This window comes from Trachurus japonicus, unplaced genomic scaffold (assembly GCF_045865225.1).
Source record: "Trachurus japonicus isolate A0001 unplaced genomic scaffold, Traja_1.0 AP030658.1".
NCBI lineage: Eukaryota > Metazoa > Chordata > Actinopteri > Carangiformes > Carangidae > Trachurus > Trachurus japonicus.
In genome coordinates, this window is record NW_028220791.1 from 23,980 (window position 1) to 38,444 (window position 14,465).

Sequence of the window (14,465 nt, forward strand, 5' to 3'; positions counted from 1 at the left end):
CACACACACACACACACACACACACACACACACACACACACACACACACACACACACACAGCATCAACACACAGCTCCGTCACAGCTCCACCTGAGCGACAGGCAGCATCACTCCCTCTCTCTTTGTCAGCTGTAAAGTGACTGAGTGTGAGAGTCTGTGAGGGTCCAGATACTATAAACATGAATGGAACAGCACCTACCCCCTTTCATGTTACCTTGACAACAACATGTTGACTGATAATTTACAGTTTACTTTCAGAAGCACAAGGTGTGTGAGGGACAGACTCACAACAACAAATGCTCTTGGATCAGATCTGATCAAATCATCTAACAATAACCAAAAAACTACACGTGTGTGTGTTGTTATGTGTGTTGTGACAGGAACAGCAGCGAGTGTCCTCCTCCTGAAAACGCTCCCGATAAGACGGCGTGTCTGGACAGCGGCGAGTGTCTGGACGGGGAGTGCGTTCCTTTCTGTCAGGCCGTCCTGAAGCTGCAGCCCTGCGCCTGCAACGGTAACGACCACACCGGCGTGAGACCAAGGTGGTGGTGGTGATGATGATGATGATGCATCCGTCTCAGTCTTGTATCTGTTCCCTCTCGTCTCTATAGAAACCAACGCGTCGTGCAGAGTCTGCTGCCGGAGCACCAGCGGCATCTGCGCCCCCTACCAGGACAAGACGGGCAACTTCCTGTTCCTGCGTAAAGGGAAACCCTGCACCGTGGGCTTCTGTGACGGAGCGGTGAGTGGAAACACACACACACACACACACACACACACACACACGGCAGCTTTAAAACACATTGAAGACAAACTTCTAGCTCAACTACTATGAGTGTGAAAACTATTTATTTGGAACTGAGTTTAGCTGTAATCACAAAGAAATGGCTTAAACCATCTGTTGATGAATGGTATGACATCACACTCATTCCAAATTTGAAGACATCTGAAAGCATTGGAAAGGTATATTTCCCTGAAAAGCCCCTCTTTTGTTTAAGTTTTTGGTTAATTATTTATTTCCTTGTGTTATTATAATAGAAAACACCCATGTTCACGTGTTATATATAAAATGCTTTGTAAAAGGGGGAACCCCCCCCCCCCAAAAAAAAAACACATTAAAGACAAGCGGGATGTGAGTGTGTGTAGGTGGGTTTACATGGAGACTTTTTCCTCTTTCTGATTGAATCCTTTCTGAATGAGTCTTTCAGGTCAACTGTTTACATGATTTTATTTTATTGTTTTATACTTTTGATCGATTTAAGAAAAGGTTTATTCTGCCTCTGTGAAACCGAATGAAACTTGATTTGGTTTGGGCTTGTTTGTTGTGATTGAGCTGTTTATATGGAGCATTTTCATTCAGTTTGGACTCTAAACCGAATCTAATCTGAATATTTGGCTCCATGTAAACAAAGCTTGTGTGTGTATGTGTGTAAACACAGCTTGTGTGTGTGTGTGTGTGTGTGTGTGTGTGTGTCTCCTGCAGGGGAAGTGCATGAAGCAGGTGCAGGACGTGGTGGAGCGTCTGTGGGACTTCATCGACAAACTGGACATCAACACGTTTGGGAAGTTTCTGGCCGACAACATCGTGGGGTCGGTGGTGGCGTTCTCTCTGCTCTTCTGGGTTCCTATCAGCATCCTGGTCCACTGTGTGGTGAGTCGCTCCGTTCTGTCTCTGTCAGGAACTAAACTACACACTGTCAGTCACACTGTCTGACTGACGCGTTACAGAGACGTATTACCACTGTATTTTCATGAGTATTAAGGGATTAAGGTGCTACAGACAGAATCTGAAGATGATAAAGTCTTTCCTGTCTTTAGTCTGTATAGATCAGGTGGACAGTCATTTAAATATATATTTTATAAGATGTGCAGAGATTAGTTTAGTTTACTCTTGTCTTTTGTCTTTTCTTCTGTGAACAACCTCCTTCAGGATTAATAAAGTTTCTTTATCTTCTTCTCTCAGGACAAGAAGCTGGATAAACAATACGAGCAAACCACAAAGTCTCTGTTCTTCCCCAGTGTGAGTATCTGATTGTGTGTATTTTAGGGATGTCACAATTACTTGTTTTTCACAATTAAAGCTTCAGTTGGTAACAATTATTCAGTCATATTTGCTGGAATTGTCACTATATTCTGATGGTCAGACATTAAATGAGTAATTTAGGACAAAATCCAACTCCTCTGGCTCCACCTACAGCCTGTAATCGTATTTGCCAAAATCCACCGCGCCCGACGATTCTCCACCAGTCAGGTAGAGGGAGCAGGAGGAGCAGCCAATCGCCGCTCCTACACGTCGTGCTATGGATACGGTACATCTTTTTTTTTTTTTTTTTTTTCTCTGTGGGTGCGTTCATGGCTACTTTGTGTGTGTCTGTGTGTGTGTGGGGCGCTTGGCAGAGGTTCATAAAGGGACCTGACGGAGTATTGTCTTGAAATTTCCGACCAAGTCGCGGAGTTTACTTTCACTTTCGTCAACTTACCAACTGGAGCTTTAATGCAATGAAATTGCAGCGAAAGGAGGAAAATACTGCATGTCTGATATGAATCATCACCTGCAGGATACCCACCTGGCTTTGTAGCCAAAGTAAAAGAAATTACACAGTAAATGGGTTAAATTACGTTAATGTCAATTGATCTAACGTAACACTGAATTGGTAGGAATTGAAATGTCATTCGTAAGAAAAATTATTTAAAAAAACTTCCTGTCCTCTGAAGGATTTAATATTTTGTTTATATAATTAGAATGCAATTATATTTTCACTGTATTTGGTTCCTGAACATTCAGACTCATTAAGATGGTGAGACCTGATGTGGATGAAGAGGGAACAAAGGAGCGGTGGCTTTTGTAAAGTGAATATATATATATATTTTTTTAAAGTATATTTTTTGGGCTTTTATTGCCTTTAATTGATAGTGCAGTCGAGAGAGAGACAGGAAATGGGGAGGCAGAGAGTGGGGGAATGACACGCAGGAAAGGGCCGTCCGACGTGGACTCGGGACAGGACTGAGCCTCAACATGGGGTGCAGCTCTACCCAGTGAGCTAAATGCCGCCCCATATTTTGGGGGTTTTAAGATGAATTTAGACACTTGAACACATCACAGTTCCCTCTGAGATCTGACTGAGAGAGGAGGTCGACATGTTGACGTCAGTTGAACATTAAAAAATCTAAAAGTCTTCTCCTTTAAAGAGGAACTATGCAGCATTTGTCCCTTAATTAACCAGCTCCAGAGTCCTAGTGCTGGTTAAATCAATGACTTGTAACTAGTTCCAGGGAGGCGTGTTGCTGCGTCCTTGTTTATGACAGATAAGACTACACAAATACACACACATGGTAACATGGTAGATGATAAATAACCTTATCCACCGCTCCATGGATTGATTTCTCACCGGCTTCGTTGTTGAAAACAAATGCACACGGAGGAGAGGAGGGTTAGAGACACAGAGAGTTCATCTTTAAAGTCCCCCTCCCCCTTTTTGGTCATTTTAAAACCAGCTCATTAGCAATGCAGCTCTGGAAGGTGGGCGGAGACTGCGCTGCTCTGCACCAGCCCAGCCACCTCCCCCCCCCGCTTGCTGACAGCTGGACATTGTACAATTACAGATTCAGCGTAAAACTCCACACTGGGATTCGATCCCAGACTGGAGCATAGTCCTTGCTCACAGTGCAAGCTGCTCTACCAGGTGAGCTATACCTGTTATACCTTGACAGCTACACCGAGCTGCCAAGCCTTTCACCTCTGGGCCAGATGCAGAGCGGGGCGGGAGCTTGTAGCACTAGTGCCCTCCCCTGGAGCTGTGACACGTCAGCTCCAGTCTCCCTGAAACTGCCAGTTTGCGTCTGCCGTTGGTTCACAGCAGTTTGAAGGCAGAAAAACTCTGAAATGCAATTTTGCACTTCCTTTTCTGCTGCTATGTGCTCTAACACAAGAAAAATGCCACAGGAACATTTGAAAAGCACGAAAAACACGATTTTCATGGGAGGGGGTCTTTAACCATCAAACTCGGACTGACTGACTCTGACTCTGTTCATTTTCCCAGAATGCCGAGCTCCTGAGCAGCCTGGAGTCTGCGTCCGTCCGGATCTTCAAGCCTCCGACCTTCCCGACCACCAACCTGCGCTTCCAGCCGTCCGGTCCGCAGCAGACCAGCACGCCGCCGGTCTCCGGCTTCGGCTTCGGCCCCGGTCCAGACTCCTGCTGTCATCTTCCTCACCATCCTCCTCCTCCTCCTGCGGTGGCGGCCCCTCCTCCCCCTCCTCCCCCTCCTCCTCCTCCTCTGGACTCCCCCCGCATGGCCACCATCCAGGAGGACCCGAGCTTCGACTCCCACCTGGACGAGGAGGCGCTGCAGGAGGCGTTCGGCCGCCCGGCGCAGCGCTCGGAGCAGCGGCGGCGCTCCTTCGAGGACCTGACGGAGACGAGCGCGGTGAGTCGCAGCGAGAAGGCGCTGATGTTCCGGCTGCAGAGGCAAACACCAGATCGACACCAAGGAGACGCAGTGCTGAGGGACGGGACGGGACGGGACGGACGGGACGGACGGTGCCCGGTTTGTCCCGCTCACGTCCTCCTCCTGTGCTGGTTTCACAAACTTTTACGACTTATTTTATTTTTTATTTTCTTAAAGCGGCTCCGTCCTGAAGCCGCCGCACTGACGCTTTGTTGCTGCAGCAGATCTCAGTCTGGTCACATCGAGACACATTCAATCAGAAAAACGTTCTTAATGAATTTAATTACAATCAGAGTTCAACCGATTATCGACCGATATTTCCCTTTTTTTTTTTGATAATCGATATCGGCCGTTTTTTTTCACCGGTAACCAATAAAATAAATGTATTTTTAAACGCATAAACGCACTCCTTTGGCTCTAACGAAGCCGTCTCTCTTGGCTGTTTAACAATGTCCCAAAGGTTTTCACAGTGAACAAAACAGAAACAAACTGTTGACTGTATTCAGTCTGATCCCTGGTGTGTTATTTTTAAATTCTGACACCAAAGTTTTCATTTTTACTGCAAATGAATATCGGTTAAATATCGGTTTCCTTGATTACTAATAATCGGTATCAGTATCGACCCTGATAAAACCATATCAGTTGATCCCTAATTATAATAAGAGAAAGAAAAAGAAACAAAACGTCTCCTTCCAGTCGTCCTCCTGTGTGGTCAGACCGTGGTTTCAAATCGCTGCTCCGTCCGTCCTCTCCGCGCTCTTTAACGTCCTTTAGTGACTCGAACTAACATATTGTCCTGTTGAAGCTGTGGCAGCGAGGGGCCGCTGCTGGGTATCGAACCTTCTCCAGGTATCAAACCGTCGTTGGTGCTGATTGAACGGTGCTCAGATCAGATGTTGCTTCCACAATCAAACTGTGTTTAACTGAGGTGACCGAACATCTGTTCAATACTTTTATTCGTCCAATAAAATGTCGCAAAAGCTCCGATTGGTCCCCGCCAGCCACCGTACAAACTCAGACCAACTCGTCTTCTGATGACACACTACACGATACGACCAACAACTGTACGCTCCTACGTCCGTTTTTAGGGTCTTGAACGTCCCACCAAAGATTTTTTTTGCTCCTGAATGTTACACGTTTATTTCTGTTACATAAAGTCGTCGTTCACTTTTATAGCTGAAGCCCGGCTCTCGTTTTAGTTCCCTAAAGGCCAAATGTAACGCTTGTTGTAGCTCAGTCATCAGTCAAACTGTTGCTGAGTTGAACTTAATGTTTTAAAAAGGTTCAACTTCAATGTGACAATCATTTATGTGCACGAGTTTCTGTCTAATGAGAGAAAAACATTTATTTCTAACTGACGCTATTGAGACAAAGTGTTTGTCACCAGCATTTTATAGAAACAGCATCAACACAACATGTTGTAATAATGGATAATGTTGTTAAAAGCTTTAGAAATATTATATATTTTATCACAACAGCACAAAAAATGCCAAAGATTTGACGTTGTCAACTTCTAATTTGTGGTTATTTGATGTTTTTTTTTTTGTCTTTACATCAGAATCAATTGGTTTTTTTTTACTGTGTGATAGACTAATTGATTAATTAATAGTCAAAATGATTATTAGTTGCAGCTTCAAAAGGTCAAAGTGCACTGAGAGTCAATGACACGTGCAGCTGCCAAATAAAAAAACAGTAAAAGTCAAAACACAGAGGTCAAAGTTTTATTTTTAAGGCTCAAAATGTTTTTATATTCTATAAATGATATTAATAAAGTACAAATAGGGTTAAAATAGGTTTGGAGAGTTTAAAGGGTTAAAAAGTGTTTCTGTTTTAAGACTCAGTGGGAATCGAACCCTTGAACGTGACAGTGTTAAGTGCCTTCAACTCGACCCACTGAGCTACATGACACCGTATTTTATATCACATAAATGTTCATCATCTCCTTAAAACCACTAAAACCTGTCAATCAATTTTATTTACTGTGTATCACATCTGCAACAATAAGCTGATTAATTGGTTGAATGTTGATCAGCAATGAAACAAATAATTTAAGTCGTTTTTCAGTCAATAATTGCTTTAAAAAAAATTGTGATTGATAAATGGATGGCTCAACTGTTTTTTTTTTTATAATAAATTGAATATTTGATTGAAGGGACTTTTGATACATTTTAAGTTACATTGGGCATTTTTTTTTTTTTACTATTTTGTAAATTTTTATAGACAAAATGTTAAATCACTTAATAAAAATAAAGGAAAAACTTAAAACTTCAGTATAAAATTGTCCTAACCTAAACAGTTTTAAAACACCTCCCTGTTATTGTATTTTATCCTGGTTTGAGGTCAGTTATCTGAACATTTCACCTGTTTGTTTCTTACTGTACGAGGGCAGATTATTATTATTACTGTGTGTATATATATATCTTTGTATAAAATATCGTTGTGTTGTTGCTTTTGTTGCTTTTATTTTTGTGACTGTGTCTGTTTTTTTTGGGGGGGGGGGGATAAAGACACAGATGTTAAACTTCAGAGTGTTTTCAGCTGTTTGGTTTGTGTCAACTCGAGCTGTTTGGTACCAGAGTTTATTCTCATCACATGTTTTTACTGTGTCAGATTTATTTTTGTGGTAAGTTTTGTGTTTTTTTTGTTTTTTTGTCGATTGATTGAAGCCATATTATCGTTTTAAAATGTTTATTTTTGACATGTCAGAGCTCAACGTGCCTTCTCTTCTCCTGTGGTATTCAAATGCACTTGTCAGTATTTTTAATATTGTGTCTATCTGATACTGTGTGTGTGTGTGTGTTGAGTCCTGTACACTGTGATGTGTGTGTCTGTGTGTTATGTACATGCTGACGATCGTCTGTATTGATCCAATTAAAGGTCGGTTGAGAGTCATGTTGTTAACGTCACTGTGTCGTCGTCGGACTGAGGCGTCCGCTCAGTCTGCCCTTTCACAATAAAACGTTCTACTGTCTGATTTAAAGTGCTGATCGATAAAGAGTTTTTATTGATATTCTGATATTTTATCAACTCACGTTTCTTCCTGAGCTTTCAGCAAGATCTCATGGTTCTCATTAATGGATCATTATTATTTTTTTTTTTTAAATATTCTGCTTTAATGTAATTTATTGACTATTTTAATCTCTGGTGATTTTATTTTTATATTTTAAAGCAGAAGTAAGCGATCCGGTCGTTTTGGCTAATGCTGCGTTCCAGGCAGGCTTTTGAAATCGTAAATTACAGCTTCAAGTCACAACTTACGACTTTGTAGCGTTCCAGGCAACCCACTCGTGTTTTTCCGACCTGTTTTACCGGTGAAAGTCACTATAACGGCCACTCGTAACTTCCGACCGGTGAACTCGTACCAGATCGAACTGGTACCACTTCACGGTCGGAAAAATACGAGTTTCCTTGAACGCACCATAACAGTCCTCGTCCCTACGTCACCACATTCACGGCGTCCCTTGGCTGCACACACAGCCCTGCATGCCGTTCTCTCTCCTCATTGGATAAAAACTGTAGGATACGATAAATGTTTTCTCTTCGGCTCAGAGCAGAGCAGAGTGACTGACAGACCCGTGTTTCAGACCAAACACTCTATGTAAGTGATTGCTGTCGGAAGATATAACTATTTAAGACTTATATTAACACAAATATATCACTTACTTCTGCTTTAATCTAAAAATATCAATATTCAGACCAAGATGAGATCGACTTGCATCATAAAAACATAAAACCTGTAGCCAAAAAATATTAAAGTTAGTGTAAAAAAGAAAATACTCTAAATTATTTATCAATAATTAAAATATTTTGCAGATAAATTATTGTAGAAAATCTAAATTAATGAAAGTTAAAAAAAAAAATTCTGCCTCCAGTTTCTAAAATGCAACAATTTTCTGCTTTTATTTAATAATACGAACATTTTTGATGATTTTAACCTTAATTTTGTTTCATAGAAAACAAGATGATTGATAAATTATCTTCAGTATTGATGATGTCATTGTTGTTTCACTCACATTAAATCTAACTCACTTTTTTATCTTCGAGGACAAAAACTCAGTGACCCTCTCTCTCTCTCTCTCTGGACAAACGTTTATTTTCCTTGTGAAGAACTCAAACTTTTGTTTTATAGACAAATCAAGTACAAAAACAATCAATCAATAAAGGTATTGGTGGTCCGTCTCCTGAAGCCGATTCCTTTGGAACCAAGTTTCCAACGAAGAAGCTGGAAAAACTCAAAAGTCCTCGAGTCAAAGAAATGAACGAACGAATGAACGAACATCTGCATCGGTCCGTTATCGACCGATTATTGCCGATCGATCGATACTACGAGGACTGAAGAGAGTGTGACAGAGAAACGTCAGTTCATCGTCCACCGCTACATCACCGACGGCAACGCGCTGCTGCTGCTGCTGATGACATCACAGAGGGGGCGTGGCGTGAAGGCGGGGCTTAGGGCGTCGTAGAGACGGTGGACGGCCACTTCGACCATCTCCCTCAGAGAGTCGTCGTCCGCGCAGGTCACGGCCTGAGGGTCAGAGGTCAGAGGTCATCATGGTGTTATCAGCTGATTATTGAGTATTGATTTATACCCAGGGTTCCTACACATTTGAAATTTCCAAATTCCATACTTTTTCCAGACCCTAATTTCCAGACTTCTCAGTAAAAAATGTTCAATAATTTGTGATATTTGAGTAAATAGTTGTGCATTATATAAACAAATCATGCAATTAATCATTTGTTTTCATTATTCTGAATGTGTAGGGGAGAGCGGGGTAAGTAGTGCCAATTTTTACTTAAATTGCCTTTAAAGCAAGGGGATTATAATAATGCCCCCAACTAATATTTAAGCAATATATCACTCCAGGCCGTGGTATATGCTCATTATACCACGGCTAAGGGTAGAGTGGTATAATGAGCATATACCACGGCCTGGAGTGATATATTGCTTTTATAAAACGGTTACAAATAAAGGCAATATAAAAGAGGGATACGCAATCAATTTCATGTAGTTTTATTCAACCAGAAATATATTATCCAATAAAATAGCCTCACTGTGAAAAAAATAGTCCCACCTCTCCAGACGTTAGCTCCAAATTAGCTCTGCATCTCGTCTTTTCCTCCGCTTTTTTTCAGGTTAATGTCACTGCTCAGTCCACTCTACCGTTGTTAACCGTCCCCGCAGGTGAAAGTTCACCTCAAACATGTGAATTCAACTACTTTAGTCCGTTTTTTAACATCGTAAAAACATCAGCTGTGTTTGGCTACGGACTGCAACAGTCCGTTGTCATGGATACATGACAACAACTTCCATTCATACCAGTCATACGTGCCTGACGCGGAGTGATAGCCTACGCTGTGATAAGGTTTTAGAATAGTAACCGTGGTATATGCTCAATATACCACGGTTAACAACCAATCAGATTGCGGGATTTCACCTTTCCGTTTTATAAATGTACATATAGTTTAGGATGTTGTGCATCCCTGGGAACAATCACTTTGAATCTTAAATCAACTGTTTCAGAAATATAGCTTTAGAAAAAAAAAAAAAAATCTGGCACAACTTGCCCCGGGGGCAAGTTGTGCCATTGGAGAGAATTCACTGGGGTAAATTGTGCCATTGATAATTGAAGTAAAACAGATAATTTTAATCTCACAAATGTTAATGCTATATAAAAGCAAGACATTCAATACAAAATTAAAGCCAGAAGCGGCGATGATCGGGCCCTCGCTTGTCCCCATGTAGTCGTGGAGGCCTGAGGCAGGCTGGGGGCTGTGGCACAAAGAAACGCCATGTTTTGTTCATCCACCAGACTACGAGCACAACCAGACTGGGCAGGTGTGTTCAGGGGCGGTCCCTCATCACACATGTTAAGTTTCAAGCGAATCCGTGCCCACTGCCATGTTTCTCCTATACACAGACAGCACTGCCACTGGCACAACTTAACCCAGGCCCCATGGCACAAATTACCCCACTCTCCCCTATGCCATTATGTTACCAAATTATTTCCAGGAGATTGTAGCTATAGGTAGCACATACAAAAATAATTAACCCAGATAACTTCAGATATAATAAGACCAAACCCAGATAAGTATTAAGTATTAAGCCAGATCATTTCCATACAATAATTTCCATTTTCCATACTTTTCCAGACCTGGAAATGTATAAAATCAAATTCCATACTTTCCCATACTTTCCATACTTGCGTAGGAACCCTGGGACAAGGAGACAGAGTGGATTCAGTCCAACGTCACTCGAGCTCAGTGGAGCATCAATGCCTACTGTCCAATAAGAGATAACAGTATGTTCAGATCCCTTTAATTACTGACCAAATATAATACAATCACTATACAATAATGTTGTTAATTAGTTTGTCTCTGTTGTTACAGTAAAACAGTGTCAACCTTGTCAGAGGGGCTGGTTACATCAGGGGTCCAGCTGTTATCTATTTATGAACCCTGGCCCTCCAGAACAGAAAACCTGGACAGAAGCTCTAGACATCTGCAGAGGAAGGGGTTCATTTCTGCTCGTTATAGCTGATGAAACGGCGAAGGTAATGAGAATATTAAAAACATCTTAGAATAATTAAACATACTTTCTATAGGTCTGGAACACAGAGTCTGTATCACAGTGTTCTTGGTGTATTCGAATATTTCTGACATCTGCGTCTCCATTGTCCTCAGACAAATGCCAATGAAGCCAGTTTTGGATCCAGTGGATTCTGGATTGGTCTGAGAGTTGAAGATGGAAAGTGGAAGTGGGCGGATGGAAGTGATCTGAACAAAGAGTAAGAGACACAATTCGGAACAATTTAAATAATAAAATCTATCAGCCTTCATCTAACCATCATGTTTTTCCCTCAGCTTATGGACAGAACCTGCTGTGGAAGGTCACTGTGCAATTTTAATCAAAAACCGTGGATGGAGATCAGTGAGATGTAGTGAGAGAAACCAGTACGTCTGTGGAAACACAGCTTTATCTGTTTGAACAGTGAAGTTGAAGTTGAGAAGGTCACTGGATCATCTGTCAACATCAGTCACATGTAAGATAATATCAACTTGTTGATAGATGTAAAATATGAGATATTAGATGATATATGTGCAGTGAGTGTGAGTGCTGACAGCAGCATTGAGGAAAACACAGTGGCTGACCTCAGAGGGCAGTAAACTGTTGATCATCAATGACTCTGAATGAGCTTTTCTTCTACTTTGTTAGAGATGCTGTGCTTCTCATTTGTATATTAGCAGCTTGATGGAAGGAACCAGTGATACTGCTCAGTTTTCTGTTTGCTGTGTGCAACATTTGAGGTGGTTGGTGCTGATTGGCCACCAGAGGGAGCTGTAGTACCTCTCCACTCAATGTTACTGGGCTGTGCTCCCAGGTTTTTGTCTTGTGATGTAAAGAATAACTTGATGTGTAGGTGACAGTGAAGTGGAAACATTCATGTTTTGTTGTTTATGACTGTGAATAAAATGCTGCCACACAATGTTGTTTCTGACTTGTTCTTGCAAATTGCACCTTGAAAACTTGAATCATGTTGAAAATATTAATGCTAAATGAAGACACTTTGTTAGGAAAGAGCTCATCAGCTGCTGATCAGTTTGTCTGATTGCATATGTTAATTTTTCACCATGTTCATTTTACAGATCATGTTTTGACTTCATTAAATACTAATTGAAAAAAGAGGAACTTCAGCAGCGTGAGAACATCTTGTTAACTATCTTTATGTATGCTGGCGTACACAGGTCTGGTCTTAGTTCTCAGTAAGAAGAACTGCAGCTACTCCAGTGTGTTGTTATCCCTCTTTATTCCACACATGAACATACAGGAAGTGTCGGGTTGTGGTCGAATACACAAACAAATGAGCAATAAACATGTTAATATTAATAATAATGATGATGATAAGTAATGCTGAATAAAGCAATGTTTCTAAACAGCTAAATAATAATCTATTATTCAGCAAATGCAGAGAATAACGGTAAGATCAAACAGTACCCTCTAAAGGGCGCACGAGGGCGCTCCAGACCACATCATTACAAAGTAAACATATTGATTGTAGTAAGCACGAATATCAGCAGATGTAAAATCCATCCACAATATTCTAACACAAATCAAATAGGGTTATATGTTAAAGCAGAAGTAAGTGATATATTTGTGTTAATATAAGTCTTAAATAGTTATATCTTCCGACAGCAATCACTTACATAGAGTGTTTGGTCTGAAACACGGGTCTGTCAGTCACTCTGCTCTGCTCTGAGCCGAGGAGAAAACATTTATCGTATCCTACAGTTTTTATCCACTGAGGAGAGAGAACGGCATGCAGGGCTGTGTGTGCAGCCAAGGTAAATGGTAAATGGTCTGTATTTTATATAGCGCTTTTCCATCGGAAACGATACCCAAAGCGCTTTACAGTATATCATACATCACATTCACCCATTCACACAAACATTCACACACTGATGGCGGAAGCTGCCATGCAAGGTGCTAACCACGACCCATCAGGAGCAAGGTGGGTAAGGTGTCTTGCCCAAGGACACTACGGCAGCAACCGGGACAGAGCGGGATTCGAACCGCCAACCCTCTGATCATTGGACGACCCGCTCTACCACCTGAGCCACTGCCGCCGTGAATGTGGCAACGTAGGGACGAGGACTGTTATGGTGCGTTCAAGGCAACTCGTAACTCGTGTTTTTCCGACCTGTGAAGTCGTACCAGTTCGATTTGGTACGAGTTCACGGGTCGGAAGTTACTAATGGCCGTTATAGTGACTTTCACAGGTAAAACAGGTCGGAAAAACACGAGTGGGTTGCCTGGAACGCTACAAAGTCGTAAGTTGTGACTTGAAGCTGTAATTTACGGTTTCAAAAGCCTGCCTGGAACGCAGCATTAGCCAAAACGACCGGATCGCTTACTTCTGCTTTAAGAACATGTATATGCTAAATACAAACACACGCATTGCAAACATGGCGGCCGTTCCGACCTCACTAAACACTGCAAAACAGCAGATAACTAGCAACAAATGTCCAGTTCCAACTCACTCTGCATCCACGCACAAAGCGACGACACTGATAGTCCCGATCTGGCTCCGACTGACACCGTCACAACTTCCGAGGATGTATGCAGCACTCGACAGGTAACGTAGCTGCTGCCGCGCTGTTCAGTTGTACTCTCGGAACTGTTCGGCTTCCTTCGGTGGCGCTCGGGGATGTGACGGTGACGTCATGTACACAGCAGACATAGATATATATACGTAGATGCCGCATTCGGGCTTGTTTGGAATGTCTCACGGCCGCCATCTTGAGGAGTAGTTCCTCCTGACAAGCAATCAACAGTCAGAGGGTTTGACAGCTGTGAATCTGGCAAAATGCCAAACTTTAGTGCCGCGTACAGATCATCCCATGAAAGAAACGCCAAAACGAAGAGACATGGAATAACTTTTCTCAAGTAATAGGTTGTTTTATATTATATAACTATTATGAACTTGTTGAATTTGATGTAGGTAAGTTATCTGACATAAATGAAACTAACGTAACGTATCATAGGGTGGGATATGTGTTACATTTAGTGCATTTTTATTTATTTATTTATTTATTTGGTTCATTTCGGGCATGCATATACCGGTAGTTAATATAGTTTGTTATTTTGTTGCCTGTATGTGTAGGCTAGGCTTATCAGCTGTTTCCCCCGGCTGTGAGTTTGTGGTTGCCATGGTGATGAGGCCGGCGAGTGAGTGTAAACCACTGTAGGCTACCTATATAATTTGTGCTAGGCCATATTAAATCAGTTTCATGGCACTTACATTAACCCTAACTGCTAACGTGAGCTATATAGCTGAATTGTAGTGATTATATTAAAACAAACGGCTTGAAAATCGGTTGAAAATTCAGTCTGCCTCTGTAGATACAGTAAGTAAAAGTTAGACACCTCCTCCTCAAGATGGCGGCGGCGGCGACAATCTGTTCCAATGGGCAGCAGCGTCAGAGGCGGCATCTACGTTTATATATCTATGCACAGCAGA

The 14,465-nt window shown here is 41.8% G+C and overlaps 1 protein-coding gene and 1 pseudogene across 2 annotated transcripts; both read left to right on the forward strand.

The window, feature by feature from the left end:
- Positions 1–184: 184 nt before the first annotated feature.
- On the forward strand, positions 185–4,507 carry LOC146960150 (disintegrin and metalloproteinase domain-containing protein 17-like; annotated as a pseudogene). Its single transcript, XR_015035510.1, has 7 exons — positions 185–210; positions 382–515; positions 613–743; positions 1,485–1,652; positions 1,965–2,021; positions 4,042–4,121; positions 4,224–4,507. The product of XR_015035510.1 is annotated as a disintegrin and metalloproteinase domain-containing protein 17-like (transcript).
- A 5,931-nt stretch (positions 4,508–10,438) lies between these two features.
- Positions 10,439–11,924, forward strand: LOC146960151 (killer cell lectin-like receptor subfamily G member 1). The gene is made up of 5 exons (XM_085772587.1): positions 10,439–10,465; positions 10,658–10,748; positions 10,837–11,000; positions 11,131–11,234; positions 11,311–11,924. The coding sequence occupies exons 1-5, from the start codon at positions 10,439–10,441 to the stop codon at positions 11,432–11,434; spliced, it is 510 nt and encodes a 169-aa protein (XP_085628713.1). The 3' UTR covers positions 11,435–11,924.
- The last annotated feature ends 2,541 nt before the right edge of the window (positions 11,925–14,465 follow it).